The following is a 22,331-nucleotide window of genomic DNA, read 5'->3' as shown; positions in this document are numbered from 1 at the left end:
ACATAAAGATGCGATATATTGAACCTATTGTTCGTATTTACACATATTTTGTCACGACACCGAGCATTCTCCACCATTTTTAAACATACAACGAATAAAATTTAATCGATCTGAAAAAACCGTATGTGTAATAATAATAACAATATATACACGCGTTATAAACAACGTATAAAGAGACACGTAGATGTAATAATATAGTCATACAAACAAAAAACACTTAAGACAGACATAAAATGGGATATAGCGAGGCTATTCGGGCAATGGTTTTGGGCACCATGCCACAAACCTGTGATGGCGATCTTAGCACTCCATTTGGAAGTACCGTCCAGTACTGACTGCTTAACCGCTTTCATGTGACCGGCGTGACTCTTCTCCTCCACGGAAAACACCGCCCTAATGTTTTATAACATAATTTATATGATCAAAAAATATAAGGATGCAGAAAAAAATATGACATGAATTTTTTAATTTTACGCTGAAATTAAGGCGTTGAATTACGGACGTTTTCCGTTACAGCAATTTGTCTGAAAGTTAACGGTTAATTATAATAACACAGAATAATACAGTTTGAAATTATAATTTGGAGTGGCGCATACATAAATTATGGTTAAGTTAATGTGAAATTTAATTAATTTATTTAAAATGTTACGGTTTTGTATAAAATAAAATTATCATCCAAATCGTATAAGGGTGTTTGTATTGTGTGTGTCAGCAGTAAATGGAATTGGATTTTCTTTATACGATAGAAAACCCAATGTCTGGCGATGCATAAGAGAGAAGTGCATCAGATGTTATTGTTTTGCGTCAGCAATTTTCCACAACATAAAAGCTTATATTAGATTAATATTATTTCAACGTAAATTAAGTTTAACCGGTTTCTTTTATTACAGTAAATATTAAATTTGTTGGATTAAAGAAAGATTTGTTCTATTAATACACATTATATCATATTAGCTAATCCCGGAACGAATATAATTATTTTTTAATTTTAGTGCTAATAGTCAGTTATTTCTTACCCGTTGATACCTAAGCACGTGTTTTATTATATATGTATTAGTACACATCTCCACATTTCAATGCTTAAACATAATTTAGCTCCAAAATTTACGGTTGCAAAATTTTCACTAAGTCAATAATTTATACAATTTTTCATGTTAAATATTTTTTTTAAATCGGCAACTACGATCACTAAAAACATTTGTAAAATAGTAGGTAACTCATTAAATATCTGTTTATATCAAAGATGGTGTAATATAATTCAAACGTGAATTAACAATATTATGAAAAGTCCTGGATGTGGGAGTACTGCAGAAATACGTGCATAAATGGAAGCAAATCATTCGTAAACTATTCATAAGCTGGCAGAGAAACTAAATCAGTTCAAAAAAAATCTGAACCAAAAATGATTTATGTGCGTCAATGACCATTAGGAAAAATAGCTGCAACACATCAACAGGTTAGCTGCCAGATGTTCACATCGGAGGCAACATCTGTTGGCATAGTACCAAAAAATCATTTTGCACCCGTACGAATATTACGAGGTTTGGCAATGAGCCTTATTGTGAAATGCAATTTCGTTACGAGTCGTAACAGAAAGGGAAAACTTTTCAATTGCACGCTGGTCGAAATTATTGCCCGGCTAGCTAAAGAGACTTTTCCGTTAATTTCCAGACAGGAGTTTTCACACGCCATATTTGTCCGCTTCTAAAGCGGTGTAATAAAAAGAAAACTTATTAAATTCTCGACGGATCGCGGAAGAAAAAAATAATGCTCCTGCGTTGAACAGCTTAAAAACTTTGAGCGCTTCCAAATTTATCGACACTCATAAAAGACTACGATTTTTTCTGGACGCACTTTGAAAAAAGTTTCAAGTTTTTAAAAATTCATAAAAACGTATTATTTATGCTTGGCTACTAATTTTTAAATTGTCAAGCACTTTCAGGGAACTTTCAGCGCTTTCGCGTAACGACGTTGGTAAGCAGACGATTTGATGAATATTATATGCCTATATAATTTTTAATACCTAAATAAAATTAAATAACTAATAATTTAGCTATTGCTTTCTAAGATTATTTTATTAATATATTTTATTAAACTTGATTGTGCATTAATATAATATACTCTATAAGTCACTTTTATGTTATTTAATCACATTTTCATTAGTATAAATTCATTTTCATTAGTCTCTTATTGTATTATATATTCCTGAATTTCAACATCAAAGTAATTTACTTGAAAGTGCAATTAATGAACTTTTAAATGACTTTCCAGCTTTGCTCGCTATATGTGTCATTAAATAATAAACTCGAGGAAGAATATAATCTGTAAAACTAACCAAACCGTATTTTTAAACTATAAATTGAATAAAATATGTATTAAAAGTAACTGGTTTGATTTTTCATACTATAAATTGAAATCTTACACGAATAATATTAATTTTTAAACCATAGGTAACCCCAAAAAATGCAGTTTTTTAATGAAAAAAATCGTGTTTAAATTGTTATTATTATTTATTGCTGTTCCGACAATTTTACATATATTTATGCATGGCCGAATAAAAGTGTGTTATGGCCGTGCGTGGTTTTTTGTGTATAAATAACCTGAAGGCGCTTCGGCTGTCACGGCGTATGGTCGTGCGTCAGCAAGGATTCTGAGGATGTAAACTCTGATAATAAAGCATTTCTATGGTTAGAGGCGTTTAATTCCGTCGAGAGACGGTGGTCCTTCGAGAAGAAAAGACGGCCATCTCCAAAGGGGAGAGGTCGCAACATTTGGTCCTACGAGCCGGATGGACCACCAGAGCTTCGCTGAGGAAGCATTCGGAGCAACAGCAGCTGAGCAACTGCGGGGCATCACAGGGAAGCCGCCGAGTCGAGAAGCTGCGCAGGAGGACATTTAGGTTAGTGGTTAGCCGTTCCCCTCTTGTTATTTCCTATTCTCAAACTTTTCCCTTGAGTCAATATGTCGAAACGCGACATACTGAAGCGTTCTAGGCTGCAGTCGCAGCTTAAGCGATTTGCCGACGCTGTTGAAGGCTGCGTGTCGAAAGGAGACGCGTCGGGTCTTCAAGTACATCTTGATGACGTTGTGGATGTCTTAAGGACCTTCAGGCAGGTCCAGGAAGACATCGAATGCACCATAGGTGAGGTGGACGATGAAGCTACCTCGGCGTTCGAAAGGGATTATTACAAAGCCATTTACGCCGCGAAAGAGTTAATAGTGCGATATGCACGGGGGCAACCCCCCCTCCCAACAGTCGCACCGCCTACTAATGTCTCATTACCTGCCCTTCGGTTGCCTTCATTTGAAGGTAACTACAAAGATTGGCCGCATTTCTCTAGCCTTTTTCTAAATATTGTTTGCCGAAAGGCAAACATATCAGATGAAGAGAAAGTCCACTATTTGTTGACTTCGGTCAAAGGAGAAGCCGCTGAAGTCCTTCGCTGTATAGAGTCCGCAGGTCAGTCATTTGACATCGCATGGGAGTTGTTGCGATCACGGTTCGACAACCCGAAAATTTTGGCCACTGAGCACTGGAGAGCACTGCTCAGTATTTCGACGGTTAGCGCCAGCTCCCATGTGGGGTTAAGGAAGCTGATCGATGCGGCTACGTTGCACGTAAGAGCACTGGAAGGTCTTGGGCTGCCAGTGCAGCATTGGGATTTTGTCCTAGTGCAGGTCATCGTGTCAAAATTGGCAGTGGTGCTGGCCCGCGAATGGGAAGCGACAGCACTAACAATCAAATTGACAACGTTCGAAGCGTTGTTAACATTCCTAAAAACGAAGCATCAAGTGTTAGAAAACACAATTATCCCGACTCAGGTTCCTATTAAGGAGCCTAAAGTTGTTCACCAAGTGAGCCATCAGCCGTTGCGCGAGTTATGTCCTCAGTGCAAGGGGACTCACAAGTTGGGTGAGTGCCCCAGTTTCAAACAATTGCATGTCCATAAAAGGTGGGTCATCGTGAAACGAAACGCACTATGTTTTAATTGCCTGCGGAAAGGTCATAGTGCTGGTAATTGCAGGGGCAGTTGCTGCTCAGTGTGTGCAAAAAGGCATCACTTTTTGCTCCATGAAGATAGGGATCGAGCAGAAGCTCCAAAAGCGACAATGTCCGCTGTAATGGCCTGCCGGCCAGGTCAAACCGGTAAGGTAGTATCGCAAATAGCTTTACTTTCGACGGTAAAATTATCCATCCGGGGTCGAAATGATTCCACGCAAGTCTGCCGTGCCCTTCTTGACACTGGCGCTGAGACGAACCTTGTATCATGTGCACTGGTTGACAGGCTGGGTTTGAACATCCGCAAATCTAGCGCCAACATAGTGGGTGTAGCGGAGTCTGTGGCTGCTAGTCAAGGCTCTGTAAAGCTAAAAATAGCGTCGAGGAAGGAAACGCAGTGGTCGGTAATTGACGCTATGGTCATGCCGAAATTGACTGCAAAAATTCCAAGCATGGCCAACAGCAATGTACGTAGGGCCATCCCTAGATATATTCAACTGGCAGACAATGAATTTGACTTGCCGGGAGAGGTGGATGTCATCCTTAACGCAAGTTGGTTCTTTGAATCAATGCGCAATGGGCGCAAAAGAATCAAACTTGAGGATGGGTCAGTAGTAATTCTGGCAAATTCCACATTTGGGTGGATAGTGTCAGGTAGCATCTTAACACCGGCCGCTAAAGATCCTGCCTGCAATCTTAGCTTGGTGCAGATGGACAGGCAGTTAAAAAAGTTCTGGGAGCTCGAAGAGGTCAGTAATGACCTAAGAGCTAGTCACAGCGACAAGTGCGAGGAAGAATTCAAGGGTTCAACAAGTCGTACAACGGAAGGTAGATTTGTTGTACGCCTTCCATTCAAAACTGATGACCGCACTTTGGGTGTATCATACGAGCCAGCGCTTAAGCGGTTCTTTGCTTTAGAGAGAAAGCTGGCGAAGTCTGTAAAGATTCGGGATGAGTATACTGACTTTCTTAAAGAGTATATCTCTCTTGGTCACATGTCTGAGCTTCCCACCGATCCGTCTATAAGGGACGAGGGTTACTACATTCCACACCATGCTGTGATAAAGGAAAGTAGCATCACAACCAAGCTCCAAGTCCAGCAACGGTGCCTCGCTAAATGATCTACTGATGGTTGGTCCAAAACTACAGCGGGATATTTTTGTCGTGTTGGTTCGTTTTCGTCGGTTCACGTATGTCATTACGGCTGACATAGAGAAAATGTACCGGCAGGTTCAGGTTCACGCCTCCCATAGGAGATTTCAAAAAATCTTATGGCGATCTGACCCACGGGACGACGTGAAATCGTTCCAGCTGAACACAGTAACGTACGGGACAGCTCCAGCTTCATTTTTGTCGGTGCGTTGCCTGCATCAACTTGCAGCCGAGGCAGAGGTTGATTTTCCTGCAGCCTCTGCAGTCATAAAAAAATATTTTTATGTTGATGACCTGCTCACCGGAGCAGAATCCATTGTGGCCCTTAAGGCATTACGGTCTCAAATTGACGTCATATTGAGAAAGGGTTGTTTCACCCTGAGAAAATGGCTGTCAAACGAGCCGAGGGTGATAAGCGATCTCAAGAAGGACGCAAAGGGACAGATCTCTCACCATATCATTGAGACGAATGAGTCAACGACACTGGGAATGGGCTGGGAAACGAGAACAGATAGGTTCTTTTTTATGGCAGCGTTCCCGGAGACACTCCCAGTGACCAAAAGGGAGATCCTCAAGTCGATCGCACAAATTTTTGATCCACTGGGTCTCGTCGGTCTCGTTGTTGTAATATTAAAAATATACATGCAGCAGTTGTGGAAGGAGAAGCTTGGCTGGGATGATAAAATCCCCAGCTCTTTATTCAGCTCCTGGCAATTGTTGTACGGGGTTTTAAATGGCCTAAAGGCAATAGTTGCCCCGCGCCATAGGTTTGCGCAGTGTCAGTCTACCATCAAATTGGTCGGATTCTGCGATGCGTCCATCAAGGCATATCGGAACCGATCAATGGTGAAGGGCTATGTGTGCGTCTTTGTGTGCTTTGCGACAAAGGCAGTGCACCTGGAGGTTGTCACGGGACTCACTACAAATGAGTTCATGAACACCTTGAGACGATTTATCGCGAGGAGGGGCAAACCTGCCGAGTTGCACTCCGATAATGCCACGAACTTTGTGGGAGCCTCTCGTCAGCTAGGAAGGCTTCTAAGATCTGCCGACTTCAAGGAAGTTCCGGCTTCGTTAGCTGAACAAGGGATTAAATGGAGATTCATACCACCACGGTCACCGCATTTTGGTGGTCTGTGGGAAGCGGCTGTCAAATCAGCCAAGCGACATCTGGTAAGGGTAGTGGGAAACGCGTCCTTAACATACGAGGCCTTCAGTACCGTCGTTGCGCAGTTCGAGTCAGTATTAAATTCGCGTCCGCTCACTCCAAGTTCCAATGATCCAAATGACCTCGTTCCATTGACTCCTGGTCATTTCCTTATCGGCGAGCCACTAACTGCTTGTCCCCAGGAAAACGTGCACGACGTGCCGGAGTCACGGCTGTCTCAGTACAGACGTTTACAGCAGCTGGTGCAGCACTTCTGGGCCAGGTGGTCCAAGGAGTATGTGACATTGATGCAGCAGCGCAGCTTCAGATCGGGTTCCTCCAATCCTGACATTGGCGACATGGTGTTGTTGAGGGAGGACAATCTGCCTCCTCTTCAATGGCAACTTGGACGGGTGATCGGGTTGCAGCCAGGAGAAGATGGAGTTGTACGCGTTGTCTCGGTAAAAACGCCTAGCGGCATCACCAAACGTGCAGTCAGCAGGCTAGCACTTTTACCAGTGGAGCAGCAACAGGACACAGTGTAATAAAACAAATGTGCGTAAACATCGCTCAGGCGATGAAATTAGAAATAGTGAGTAAACAAGTATCTTTTCAAAATAAGATACAAAGCTACTTGAAGTGTAGGGAGGAAAAAGTATTCCAAACATAAGTTTTTGCAATGTTCATATGTTACGATGTTTGTACGTGTTATCTTTTCTGTATACTTATGTATTATAATTTTTGTTGTGTATACTTTGATATTGTTTTTCGGTTGGGAATACTCATGTGTTATAATTTCTGCGCCTATGTGGCAGAGTTTGTATTTAGTTGAGTGGCGAACCTTTTTTAATAGTTAATATAATTGCGTTCAGCCAACTGTTTTTCGATAAGTTTGTTCAACTAGTGTTTTGAAAGAACAATACTTCTCCCTTGTTCAAAGTATGTACGTTCCTTCAAGGGGGGAGAATGTTCCGACAATTTTACATATATTTATGCATGGCCGAATAAAAGTGTGTTATGGCCGTGCGTGGTTTTTTGTGTATAAATAACCTGAAGGCGCTTCGGCTGTCACGGCGTATGGTCGTGCGTCAGCAAGGATTCTGAGGATGTAAACTCTGATAATAAAGCATTTCTATGGTTAGAGGCGTTTAATTCCGTCGAGAGACGGTGGTCCTTCGAGAAGAAAAGACGGCCATCTCCAAAGGGGAGAGGTCGCAACAATTGCCATAATTTCTCCCTCCCTGTCAATTATTTAAATTATATTAACATAAAACTTTTATGCAAAATTTTCGATAGCCCCCTTTACACATCGTCTGCATTATGATTCTTTTCTGTTTAGGAAGTATTGCATCGATCGAAATAAATGGTGGTAGATAATAAGTTTAATGTTATTAAATCTTCCAGGCAAGTTCCTTGATTTTATCAAGAGTCAATTTCATCACATTATGACACGCATTGTCGTGCTGTAGAACTATTAGACTTTTGTTGACAAGTACAGGCTTGTTTAGTAATGAACAATCTCTTTGCAATCCAATCATATACACATAGTATATTTTTACAGTGAGCACAAAGTTCGATGTAGGTTCTGCTACTTAATCTTCGGATGTTCAGTATCTTTTACGACGATTGTTATGCAACACATTTCTCATCTTCGGCTATCAAATGATCGAGAAATGGCGACTCAGCATGAAACCCATAAACCTTGTTTCTAAGCTTTTCTGATCTTCCTAATGTGTCTATACACTTTCGGATAGCTTAAGTAGGATTTGTTTTCATTTATGTAGCCAGGACATCATCGCCTATCTTTGCTTTCTCCCACATCCAGGACTATTCATGATATCGTAATTTCTCGTTCAAATTTTTTTACACCATCTTTGACATTTACGGATATATAATGAATCACCTACCACTTCACAAATGTTTTTAGTGTCTGTTGTTATAATTCCGTATAAATCATTTACTTGGTAAAAAATATGTAATCGTCAATTTTATTGCCCATTTTTTTAAATAATGTAATGTAGAGTGCAGTTGTGCACCAATACAGATATATAAACGACAAACTTAAGGTTAAGGCACGATTAACTATTATAACTTAAATTATAAAAAACTACATTTATTTCGGAATCACCATTTACAATTTTATATTATGTATTATGAATAATATCCTATTAACTTGGGACAAATAATAATACACTAAAAATAATAAAAAAATATAAATCTCATCTCAACGATTTATTCAAATTGTACTTATAAAGATCCCGTATTTTTTTTTATCTGAATATAAAATTTTAGCTCTCCATACGTCGCTACGTAATCTATTCAATACACATCGTAAACTATGGGATATACGCGCTGGGTTAATATTTATTTAGGTTTATACATCATTGGACCGGAACAAAGGCCAGTTTTACTAGTAAGCTGTTCATTTAGTGGAATTCTACTTCAGTATTTGATAAAACTGACTATGTAAACAATATATATTATATGAAATGTGATTTTTTAACAAGCTAAAATAGTTTTTGTGCGAACCCAAACCCGATTATTATTCCAAACTCGCAAAGTTTAATATTCGGTTATTATTAAATTGAGGGTAAGATTTTGAAATTTGAGCAGTAATTTATTGCTGCGACTTTAGTCTCTCTTGGGCAACGCAAGATAACGAGTTTCCTGCGACTCATCCGATTGATTAACCTCCTTTGTGTGTGTGGGTGTACGTATTATATATATGTATATATATATAGCACAAAAGAGAGGCGAATAATTGAATTCAGGTAACGTAGCGAGTGCGAGTTCGGCCCTGTGTTTCCGCGATTTCGCTCCGAGCGTTTCCGGCAAAATATTTCATCTCGACATATTAAACACAGAGTCGGTTCGCGATATAATATTAACGACACGACATGTTATAAAAAATAAAAATAATTATATGTGTGTATATAAAAATAGATGTCCCTTTGGTTCACGAACGACCGACAAGACGCAGCCAGCGTACAGCTGAAAGGCAAAATTTGGTTACAAAACAAAATTAATTACCACCGCCGGCTCTGTGTATTTTTTAAATATTGTTTTTTATCTGAAAAATATGAGATTTTTTCAAAGAAAAAAACATAAAAAGTAACGAAACATTTTTTATATTAAAAATATTAATTATTCAAAGTCGTATATATAAAGAGAGTACTTGTTATTATATCTATTTAGTTTGGGTCTTTTGAAATTATTAAATATATAAATACTTTATAATGTATATAATGTATAAGCAGTAATAATCATATGATTTTTAATATATAGGATGGTTTGAAAGTTGCAGTATAATTAAATATATATAAATGAATTTTTGATTTATAATTAAATAGCAACGAAATAAAAGCTGCACTATTTTTTATAAAACCTATTCTTTTCTTAAAAATCGCTATAGAAATCTTGAGTTATAAATTATGAATTTACTTACGTCTTTAATAAGTAGAAGTTAAGTTTCTATAACTATAAAGAAATATTTAAAAAATATATATTGTCATTTTTGCTATGGCTTACCAGGCTTTCCAAATTGTGTTTTTAAAAAGAAGAATCAACAGGACAAACATGGCAAAATTTCGTGAATAAAGACAATAAGAAAACATTTCTTAACAGGCGTTTAACTGATAAAATCGAAAGCTCTGTATAAGTAAGGTGCCGAAAAAGAGAGCAGTCGCAAGAAGTAATAAGCTGATTCATAGGCTCATAAAATGCATTGAGGTCCTTGAAAATATGTGAAAAAGTTTTAAAAAGGTAGTAAGTAAATTATAAAACAGTTTATGGAATTTACGAATATCCCTGATACATTACGGATATCATAATTTAAATGCACTTTACATTAATATCAATTACTAATTAAAATCCCTTATGAAATTAATACATTTTTGATATACATTTAATAGTTTCAGATACACCGTTAACAACTACAAGATATCAAATGCATCCTGTACATATTTTTAAGTATTTTTATATAACCAAATTTACCTGATGAGCTCAAAGATTTCAGGCTTATCTCTCTCGCGTTGCTTCATTCGCTCCTTCATGGCTGTGATGATGGAATTAGCTTTATCCTCTGCTCCATGCTTGGAAGACTTCTCGGCAGCCCCTGCAAAGCACACTAAATGTCAGGGAGTAGTGAAGGTCCTAAATTATGCATGAGGGGGTGGGGTGTGGACGAGGACCTATTTGTCTAGCGCCACTATAGTGTGTTTAGAAAATCTCGATGGTGCTATATTTTTTTGTGTGTATTTTCCTAAAGTCTCACCTCGTATACTACATATGGTATATTTTATTTTAATAAATCATTCATCGCTCACGCACCAGAGAGACTTTACGAAAAATTAACCGCTTTATCAAACAATTTTATAAGCTTATTTTTTGTATATAAAAATTAAACAAAAGCGCCCATCGAGATTCCCTTTGATAAATCAACGAACGAAGTGTTCGCCGTGAAGCTGAAAAGCTCGTTTTATTTTATATTGTATTATTTTTTCAACAAGCCGCGACAAAATCATTAAATGTTCAACACATATTTGGACATTAATAATTCAATACTTACTCGATTTTTTTAAGATAATTAACCGTTAAAAGCTCATTAACCACATGGGAAGATTTACTTTTAGTTTATTTTTCATCAATCTTGTATTAATTTATATTTTAAAGATCATCTATAAGAGTTACTATTTCAAGTATTAATAATTTATAGCATGCAGCTTGCGGGCTAAAAGATGATCGATGGTTAATATAACATCTAAATTTTGTTTCATCATTTACATATATATAAATATAAATATAATACAATGCATTAAGGTTTTACTTAAACCAAAGATCATCTTGTTGCAGGCAATTTGGGCATCTAAGTGATCTGGACATGACGGACGACAGAAGAGACAAGATTTTAATATTAATGAGAAGCTTTCTATTGGTAGAAGGTTAAGTAGATAGTTAAATAATATCGATGGTAAAAATAAACATAAGCAAAGATAAAAGCGCTATTATTATAATAAACGACACATATTGTCGTGGTATTTTCAAGACAGTGTAATAATGAGAAGAATATAGGTTTTTTCTTAATAGTTAATAGACTTAATCATTTACAGAAACCAATAGAAAGCTTAAAATGAGCATGCAATTCATAATGATATATGCGACTTATAATTAGTTTATAATATATAAATAGAGCTATGAAAAATAGAAATGTAATAATAATTATAGAATACGGTCACATTCAAAGGCAAAATTGTTGCTGGAATTTAACATAGAACAGCATCAGGGTTTAGGTTTAGACAGTGAAAGTATACATACATATATACATATATAGAAGGACATTCCACACTAAAAAAACAACGGATCTTGGATGGACTTGACACATATAATATATAAGCTACATCGAAATATTTCATATTTAACGGCAAACAATTAGGGTTATTTAAAGTTTTTTTAATCAATCATCGTTAACTTTACATCGATTCAATTCCATTAACGTTTACATGCATTTATTCACATTATTTTAATATATAGTGTGGGCAAATCGATAGAAGTCTTCCCAGTGACAACATTTATTTTGCTTTGAACGATTTCCATGTTATATTTTTGGATACATTTACCTGTGTATGAGAGAGCCCCCATACACGCATGTAACAATGCACAGCGTGTATGAGTTTAAATACCATTCGCCCTACCTTTGTTACCAATTAAAGTAATTGTGTGTAATGTATAATATATTTTATTAATAGTATATATGAGAAGCTTGTGTGTAAATAGCGTTAATGTGACGGATTAAATTTTGATGTTAAATCTGTTAATTGTATTGGTTTTGATGTTATTGTTAAGATTTAACATCATTTTGTGAAGCGTTAATAATTTAATGTTTTACTTCGTGATACTGATTTAGGTATAGTGTTTCGCAATGAATCGTTGGATGTTAATGGTGTGATATTGTATTGTTGTTTATTTTTTTTTAACAAGAACATCACCTAAACCATATCAAGATTTTATATAAGAAAAATGTGTGTAATAAAGCAAACGAGCAATCGAATAGTGTGTTCAAAATAAATTGTATATTGGAGAATTACTGTTTTAAGCAGAATAAGTTAATTTGTCAAAGATAACTTAATTTAGTGTATATACTGTATAAAGTTGTATATCTACTCTAAAGTACTAATTAAAAGTTTTTTTACGAGTAAATGTTGTTCTATTCCATTAGTTGTATTACAAGACTATCTACTTTTTAAACTAACTAAATGATGTATCGTATAATATAAGTATATAAATGTTTGTATTATATATATGATCATTGTAAGTCATGTTTAACACTTAAAAGCTTAATGAATAAATGGATAGATTTAAACAATAAAAATTAAACGTTTAAGCGTTAAATGTATTACTCTGTCGATGTGTTTAAAATGTATGAAATGAACGAGTTTATATCTACGTCTATGTAAGTTCTAGTCATTTACTGTAAGTAAACCTAATAATACGGATTTTTAATTTGCTTTTTTTTTTATTGAACGTTAATCGGTTAAAGCTTTTAACTATGTAAATATATATACTGCGCCGATTGTGTGATTCGAATTTATTTTTATTACTGCATGAGTATAATATCTTTAGGCGATTCTTGAGTCGTAATTAAATACTTGCATATCCTACGCAATTTACGCTTTATACTCATTTATACTACCTACGAATAAAAATTATTTTCTTTACTCGTAATACTGAAGCTTACAAACTACGTAATGTAGCCGTGGCCGTTATACTCTGTAGCCTGCTTTATTCTATAATACTTGTAGAACTTTAGTAGAGAGCGGGTGGTGAGATGGTACGTACTCTGTCCTTGGTCTGGAGCGTGCGGAAAACATGAAAAGTGTGGAGATGGATATAGTCGACGAGAAAACACATCAGCCGAAATGGCGGAAAATATTTGAAGGTGTACGCTTAAAGATTAGAGTCGATAGTGAGGTAAGTCAAGGTATACACATACATTTTTAAAGATATATAAAAGGGATCAACGCAATGGTAACGGTGGAGAGAAGAAAAAATACGCGAGCGGAAATTTGGTTTAAAGCTATTTGGTATATATAGGGTTATATTAACATATACGTCTTACCGGGGAAGTGATTTGCTCTATAAACTACGTGGCAGTTAAATTGAAAAAGGTGAGACCATTAAGGATTTTCCCCTTCAGGACTGATTTATCGGATAGCTTAGAGATCAAAGTTCTTCTCCAGTAATCGTTTATTATTTAATATATAATATGGTATTGTAAATAAAATAAATTACATTGCTTTAATTTAAAATGTTAGATTTATAATAACACTTAGACTCGACAAAGATGAATTCATCACAATGGAAGTAAACTTTTCTTGTTTGTGAGAAAAGCTCGCGGTTGGACTGCACATTATTCATAACCGCATCCTATATAATGTTTATTATTTTATATTTCCTTTAAAATATAAACATATAGTCTTCATTTTATTTTTTTATAATTTCATTTAATTAAAATTACTTATTAAAAATTATAAACAATTAAAAATAAAGATATGGTACTTGAAACGACGTTTAGGACGAGAATTTTCATGGAAATTTAAGAAAACTTTTTATTGAATATTGCAATGTCTTTATAAAAGTTTAACTGGCAAAAATGATACGTTATCTAAAAAAATATGTTTTTGTATAGTATCAACATTTTAATTCTTAAAAATATTTTTTTTCTGTGAAGAAAGATGTGAAAGTGTTTCTCAATATACTTAGATTAAAATTCACGCTTGACAAGTTGAAAGTAACGACGTATTGAAAATAATATCAAGAAATCGAAAATTGTATTTAAAAACAATTACACATGTGTATAAATTTGCTTATCTCAAACATATGTTGAAAATATGAAAAAATATATATTTATATGTATAGAAAATCACATATGTGTGTTCATTAGTATATGGTTATTTAACGTGCGATCCACAAGTTTGTGTTAATGAATTAAATTTTTACATTTTTACTTCCTTTAAACACCGAATTGTACATTTTTTATATATTACTAAAAAATATTATGATATGTTCTATCATAAAAAAATTACCATTTTGAATCTAGAAAACATGTAACATTATTATTTCAAACCCGATATTCAAAGATTAATATTGTTCACAAACATTGTTTTTACCAAAAAACAGATCATGTAATCGTAATTTTTCATTAAATATCTTATTTTTATTTTTTTTAATAAAACTTTAAATTGTGTTTCTGACACACTATAATTGAAAAATAATCTATTATAATCACCCAATGTCTTTAAAAGATCCGGCGTGCCAATCAAATACAGTTTATATTAAACACTCAAAAATAGAAAAACTAAAGCTTTTACAGCGAGAAATGAGAACATTTAAAATCCCACCATAGAAATATTACGTAATAGTATATTTTCCGTACATAACGGCACATCTGTACAAGTATTTGCGGCTATATGTTAAAATGATTTAACTGAACATAAACTCAGCGAACAGGGGCAAAAAAAGCTCTTTGGTACACACACACATAAAGCTTCAAGATATATAACGGCAATAAAGGTATTATCGCGTAGTTTGATAAGAATATCAATAAAATAATTTAAAAAAGCATTTATTTGAAGGCAAAATTATTCAACAAGTCTGTAGACGCAAAATGTCGACACATTATACATTATTTCCTATGGGATTCATATGATGAACGGTTTGATACGTGGCTTCTAACGCACGTGAATATTAAATTATTTCAGCTCATAAAGTATCTGAAAATCGATTTTCTCATACGATGCGACGCACAGTGTGCAATTTATTTAAAAATAAACTTAAAATATAAGCCAGAAATTAATATTGATTTTCTACCACGAATTCCCCGTGCGAACGAGAACCACAATAAAATTCACGATAAATCAAATCCGCAAACGGATTTTTTTATAACCGTACTAAAAGTCACCGTGTACGAATATTGCATACAACATATACAAACATAATTCATATTGTATTGAATAACATAAAAAAAGACACATATTTCTCTTTATACGACTCTGTAGAATTGTAGATAGTAAAAAAACGGAATATTTAAAGCTCTCTTCTTTCAGATATGTATCTTACATATTTTTATACAAATAGCTGAATTTTACCACTGAACAATATACAACTTTTAATATGCTTAAAATTACTTTGAACTAGTGTTGTAATTATGTTAAGGCAGTATAAATGTAGTGGAAATGCGGGTGTTCTTAGAACTTGTTTTTACGGTCAGACATAAAATGTGATGAATATTATTACACAATTACGTCTCAAATATTAAATATACGTGATAGTTTATTTTAATTAAGTTTCATATAAACTACATTAAAATAATATTTCGTTAAAGAGAATTGGCAATCAAATATTTAGTATCAGAGGGAATTATATATTCACAATAATTAATACCGCAATTGAAATTGGTTGTAGGAAATAGTACTTCTGAGAGAAATATATTTATAATCGATTAAATTTGAATATATGTATATTTTTTGTATTATCTAATCTGACAAGCTTTATAACATAAAAAGTACCGTATTGTATTTATTCAGTATAACCGTATTGTAATATTGTGTAATGTATGTATACATCATAAAGACAAAATCACAATATAAATTAATGTATCGTTAATAGTCACTATTATACATTAATTTTAAATTAAAAAAAAGTATTCGATAAAATAAAATATTTTTTTAATGTTAAACAACAGCTGAACTATTTTATACTGCATAAGAAATATTTAGTACTTCAAGATGTTTGATATTATGCAAGCTTTTTCAGAAGCTATAAATAAAGGGAGGAAGTATTTAAATATCAATAACTACTATAATCTTTACTTTGGTAATCTAAAAACTACATTAATAATCAGATAAAAAGAAACCGCTCTGCGTGAAAATCGTCAGATTGCAAAAAATAATGGGGACTTTCCACAATGTTACGCCATAAAATTCGCCTTTTTTATTTTTATCTTATTTGAAATATTAAAAATGTGAAGGAGCCACAATTTTCTTTACAATTTAAATATTAATACAAAAGCCAGAAATTCTTTCGTAAATTGACAGCAATCAAAGTGGATCGATCCGTCCTTATAACAAATCGTCCCCTTTGAAGTCTGTCCTCTTTAACGATCATCCAGTTTTCGATTCATAAATAATATAAATATATCTTTAATAATTTATCGTAATAATATAATCATAAAATATGTATTAAATATATATTTTATTTATTAAAATTTTTCGAAAATCTTCGAGAAAATCGTGAAAATAAAATTCTCATTTTTGAAAAATAAAAAATATCGAGTAACCAGAATGCCTACGTACAATGTTTAAGGAAAGTGAAATTTGTTTGATTAAAGAGTATTAGTCTTTTAGTCAGACTAATAAAAATTATTACTACTCAAAGCTAATGAAACAAGTATATTAGCTGTACTCTCGTTTTTTAAAATATATATAAAAGCGGCATTAAGTAACGGTGCCCTTTTAGAATATGCAGGTAATGTTAAATTTCTCTAGGGATTCATCTTCTCATGTGTAATTACAACTCTCAGCATCAGATTAAATTTTATTATTTTTTATGTATACGCGTTTATGCAACACTAAAGATTCAAATCATAGAATTTAAAAAATGCATTATTTTTATACTCTATTTAGATAATTTGAATGAAGTGCATTATTCGACAACTAAATAAAGTAGTATATCTGAGGGTTCGAGATAAGCGATCATCATATTTTTGAAGCTCCATAATAAATAAAATGGCACGAACAAACCAAGAATTGTAGTTGCTAATATTTAAAAAAAATAAAACATCCAATTTTTTTTATAAATTTTGTTTTGAGATTTCCCGAGCGAAAATAATTCAGACTTTATATTTTAATAAATATATTAGAATATAACTTAAAATTGCATTTGATTGCAGTGTCAATTGATGTCTGTAAAAGTAATTATTAACTTATTATTAATAAAAAAAAACATTTAAAATATCTTGTATAAATTCAAATGATAAGATATATATGTTGTAAAAGAGCTATATAATAGAATTTTAAGGCTAGTGGAAACTATGCTGAAAAAAGAAAATTGTAGGACAAGGAAATATTTAATTTAATGATTAGGCCAACATCTACAAAAAGTAAATTTGTATTTAAAAAAAGCTTACTGCTGCACAAATACTAAAATTGAATCTTAAAAATTTACTTTATCAAAACCATATTACTATAAAATTGTATTGTAAATAAGATATAAAAATCCCAATATAAATGTACAACCAACAACATTGAACAAAAAAACAGATTTTTTCACTTTTATATAGGTGCAAAAAAATCTACGAAAAGAATTTGTTATAATGAATATGTATTAGCCGCATAAGTTATAATGAATATGTTTTAGCCGCAAATGTGTTTTAACTTTTGATGCTCTAGATTCGCGTATATTTTTATTAACCTAAAATAACTTCAGAAAAAAACTGTTATGTTTTGCAAATGTAAATTAAAATACATTAACATCTCAATCATAAGAACCATCATAAAATTATACAGGTCTATTTGCTACTGTATAAAAATCTCGGACCAATGCTTGTTTCAGTGAACAAGTTACTCTGTAAACAATATTGAAATCAGGCGTTTTTACATTACACTAACCTCGAGCTCTGGGAATTTTCTAAATTAAAGCGGGGTCATGTTTTTCTAAACTTAAATATGTACAAAGAATCAGACTTTTGCTGATGATCTGGTATATGTTATAAAAATGAATGATTATTATTTTTCTAGAAAATATACGCACTGCCATAGGAGAAAAATCAATTTTCTTCAAACGACCGTGTCGCTAGCTTTTCAGTACGTTTATAAGTGTGCTTGATTAATTTGTGTCACGGGCATCGAGCATTAGCACTAATGCACGTATAGTGTGACGAGTCATACATTTTTAATTAAATATTTCATATTCATTCGAGCGGCAGCGCATTAGCATAAAGTGTAAAACGGAACTCGGATAATAGCCGTGTACGTAGAGTGCTTTCTGGCTGTTTCTTCCTCTTTGTGAAAACAACACAACGAAGCCACTCGTTTGTCGTTGCACTCTAAGGAAGAATACGCCCTCGTAGGTACGGTGTTCGTGTCTCAATCTCAACTAAACTACGGAGAACGAACCAACTTCCACTCGGAGGGTCACATTACGAAGTATATATCTATGTTTAAATATACAAATACACAAAAGAATCGAGTTTCGCTAATCGAGGCGCAGAAAATTCGGCCGAAATCAAGCCGATGCCTAGTGAAGAAAATCGAGACGAAAAATTTCTAATTTGATTACGCTCAGAAAGCTATAGCGTAAAAGCGATATTAATTGAACATAAAAAGCCCTTTATTAGATTTGAACATGGACAAAAGGGTCGATGTTACTACTCTTGTATTTTAAATTGAATAACATTTATTCGAGGGTGTGTCAAATAAAAATTGTAAACACTGTGCTAATGTTCCGTAACTTTGCAATATTGTTACATTGTTTTTAAAAAAGTGTGCCGCTAGAAAAGATATTTAAAAAAAAATATTTTAAATTTTCGCAATATGCGTCTAACTGGGCGTCGAGTTTGTATCAAGTAAGGCGTCAGTTCATAAAAAAAATAGTAAAAAAGTATTAGTTCTGGGATTTCACCGGTTATATGGTATCCATAAAATTTAACCATGTTTTTTTTCTGGCACTACTCTATACACATGGGTGTTTTGGATGTTTTGCGTATGATATTGCAACACAAAATTGCTTCAAAAATAATTTATCTATCAAAGGTAACTCCTATTTCATTGTAAGATTTATTAGCATTGCGTATGAAAAAATAATTTAGAATTAAAGCAGGTAGTAATAAATACAATTCTAGTGAGGACTCAATCGCATTTTTATTGGGTGCAAATTTCACTACAAGATAATCGGTCTTGCAAAATATTAGATCACATGGAGATTTCCATCACCTGCACAATTTGTCACAAGTAAAAGGTCATTACAACGACCATTTCGAACAAAATAATAAGGAATATAACGATTTTCATCATTATTAATGTGAAGATAGAGACGAAATATAATCATAAATTAATCAATATTTATGTAATCCCAAGCATAATTTAATTTAATAAAAATCATAAGGGTTCATATAAAATATTTTTGTTCTGCGTTAAAACATTCTGAATAAAATATATTTATAAATTTCACGCCATACAACAAAATATACTTCTAATTTATTATCATATGTTAAAACCAAATAAACCTAGAATATTATTCAAGGGAAATAAATAATTTATATAAAATAATGCAGCAGCATACTATGGTCGGTTATTTAGGTAGTTTTTGATCAGTAAATAAGTTCTGTAACAGACTCTTTTGAAAAGGTTTTAAAACATCACTTTCGATATTTGATAAAATGAAAATCTTACTTAAATGGAATAGATTTTTTTTAAATAATCGTTTTCGTATTTAATTCTTAAACTCAATATGTATACAATAATGTATAAGTTAACTGTGTAATCACTGAAAGACCGTTAACCTTGAATTTATTTGTTAACTTAACAGTAATAGAAACACGAATGTTTTAAGATTACCAATCAGATAGATAGCCACGTTTTAGTGGAAGTAAGTTTAAACTTTTCTAAAAAAATTAACATTTTAAATATATATATCCTTTTAAAGTTAAATGTTAATTTATTCTGTACATCACCAACCCTTGCAGAAAGGTTAAACCCTCATCCATGCACGTATCCATTAACACTTTATCTTTATGTGTTCTATTTATATTGAAGTGTATATGTATATAATATTTATTGTGATATTCCGTGGTAACATATGGCATCGATTCAGCGTTCGAGCGCAACACCATAGGTGCTAACGTCAAATGGAAAAGTTTAATGGAGTTCAGCAAAATATAGTGTGTGATATAGCGGTTCTTTGGTGCAAATATTTAAACCGATCAAAGGCACGAACACAGCAATGCATCTAAACCATATAAATTTCGACCGCTTGACAATTTTCAAAGCACACTGTTGTATTCTTTTGGCATTGAAGATATGGTAAACACGAGAGGGAAGCAACCATGCGTTTATTACAAGCTTAGAAATTCCAAAGATTCTTGACGGCAAAGGGTTTGAAAGCTCGAGTATTGCGGAAGCTTTCGAAGTGTTGGTGCTCTGGTATTCCTCTGACTAATTTATCACAATTATGGTTTCGTAGCGCTATTATTACGGCAGTATAATCAGTGAATAGTTATTTATACAGGTGTTTTGATATATACACAATACACGATGAACATATTTACATATATGATATAATATTATACAAACACTTTGTTTAAAATGTTCAGTCATGGTGCTGGTAACAACAAAGCTTTTCAGGATTAGTTGTTGGAGAGAATATCTAAATTATACGAAACTTTACCGTAAAAATTGCAAAAATTTAAATTGGTAAGGGGAAAAAACTATTTTCGCTCTGTGCCTCGGAGCATCATATACGGGTTAATGGAAGCTATAGAGAGCGCAGATGTGCTCGAAGTTTAATTCACAAAATACTCATCTGCCAGATGATAAAAATATACATAGGTATACATATATAGTATGCAAGAGAAATTAAATTTGTTTCATCTTGTTAAATTTCTTTATTTCCTTCTTTCCGATTGACTAACTTCTCCCGTTCGTTGTAATCAAATAATGAAAGTTTATATGTATTCTCTTCCGGATACAAATTCAATATACGAAAACGAATTTTCATAGCTTATTGCTTTTAAATGTAATTTTAAATAAATATTTTCGTGTGCTTTACAGTTCCGAGGCTTGATTCATTATTCAAGCATTAATATTCTTTCTGTAAAAGTTCATTATAATGGTTCACTACTTTTTCAGTTGTTTGATGTTAAAATGTAAGCTGTTGAATAATAATGTTATGTCTTCGTATACTTTGTAAGCACTTTTAGTTGTTTTATTGCAAACATCGAATGTTAGATAAAATAACCAATAATGTTTACAAAGTATACGTTTATTTTGTATTACTTAAGATATTCATTATAAATTTTTTATATTTTAGCTATTCTTTTATATTGCTTAAAACATTGAACTTGTTAATGAATATGTTTAAAATATACAACGAAATGTAAATATAAAAAAATGTATTAAAATGAAAGTCATTTAACGCTTGATCAATTGTCTCGTGAAAAATGTAAATTTATTCAGATTTATAAGCGATTTATTTTTGTGCGTATTTTAAATTACAGATTCAGTACAAAAACGGATTAAAAATTTGTTAAAAAATATATAACAAAGTTGTCGACACATGTAACGAAATATTTAATTAATTGGTACTGTGGTTTTAATTTTTAGCTTTTGTGATAGCAATCGTCAAATTGTACTCTTTAATTGATAGCTATCGATTATAATTTTAATGGTTGACATTTCATTTAACAAATTGTGGAAAAACAAACGTTAAAATAATTTATTATACGTTTACGTACAAAATAATAACAAAAGTTTACGATCGACTTTGAAAATGTCTTCTCCTTACAATTTGAGAGAGGATCCTTATCAATATACTGAACTAATTGTTTGTGAATTTTGACTCGATCAATGTTATTCAAAATTTCTGATACATTTAAGGAAAATATATTTAATTGTGTATGTGTTTAAAGTCATGTTATATATATAACCTTACTCATACATTAAATAAAATTAGGTGCAATGTAAACTATTTTTTATTATCTATCTTTAAAATGTCTTAAGCTGTTTACGTTATATGTTAGAATTTTAACATTAAATCAATTACTTGAAATATTAAATTTAATTTGTGGAGATATAGAATACGATTAATTTATTTAAAACGTTTTCATTACCTAATTAACTTTTACTAACAATTTAAAACCCATGTTTCGGAAGTGAATGAGTCCTTTTTTTAGTTAACTTTTCAAATGTCCCGCAATACATTATTCAAGCGCTACGCTGTCGTAGCCCAAGAGGGGTTAGTATCGTCAATATTGTCTGTCCG

General features: G+C 32.9%; 1 protein-coding gene across 12 annotated transcripts in view; it reads right to left on the bottom strand.

Annotated features, from left to right (window-relative positions):
- Positions 1-22,331, bottom strand: part of unc-13 (protein unc13 homolog) — a 403,791-nt gene that overhangs the window by 38,912 nt on the left and 342,548 nt on the right. For 6 of the 12 annotated variants that reach the window (XM_088194185.1, XM_088194186.1, XM_088194187.1 and 3 more), the window contains 2 exons: positions 10,293-10,425; positions 287-393 (listed from right to left, as the gene is read on the bottom strand). In XM_088194185.1, the coding sequence (XP_088050311.1) occupies positions 287-393; positions 10,293-10,425 (240 nt within the window). The remainder of the gene's footprint in view (positions 1-286; positions 394-10,292; positions 10,426-22,331) is intronic. The other 6 variants (XM_088194189.1, XM_088194180.1, XM_088194183.1 and 3 more) reach the window with 3 other exon arrangements.

The sequence above is a fragment of the Plectrocnemia conspersa genome, unplaced genomic scaffold (genome assembly GCF_051122295.1).
Source record: "Plectrocnemia conspersa isolate PC_06_02 unplaced genomic scaffold, ASM5112229v1 ptg000010l, whole genome shotgun sequence".
Lineage (NCBI taxonomy): Eukaryota > Metazoa > Arthropoda > Insecta > Trichoptera > Polycentropodidae > Plectrocnemia > Plectrocnemia conspersa.
This window is presented reverse-complemented; position numbering and strand designations above follow the sequence as displayed.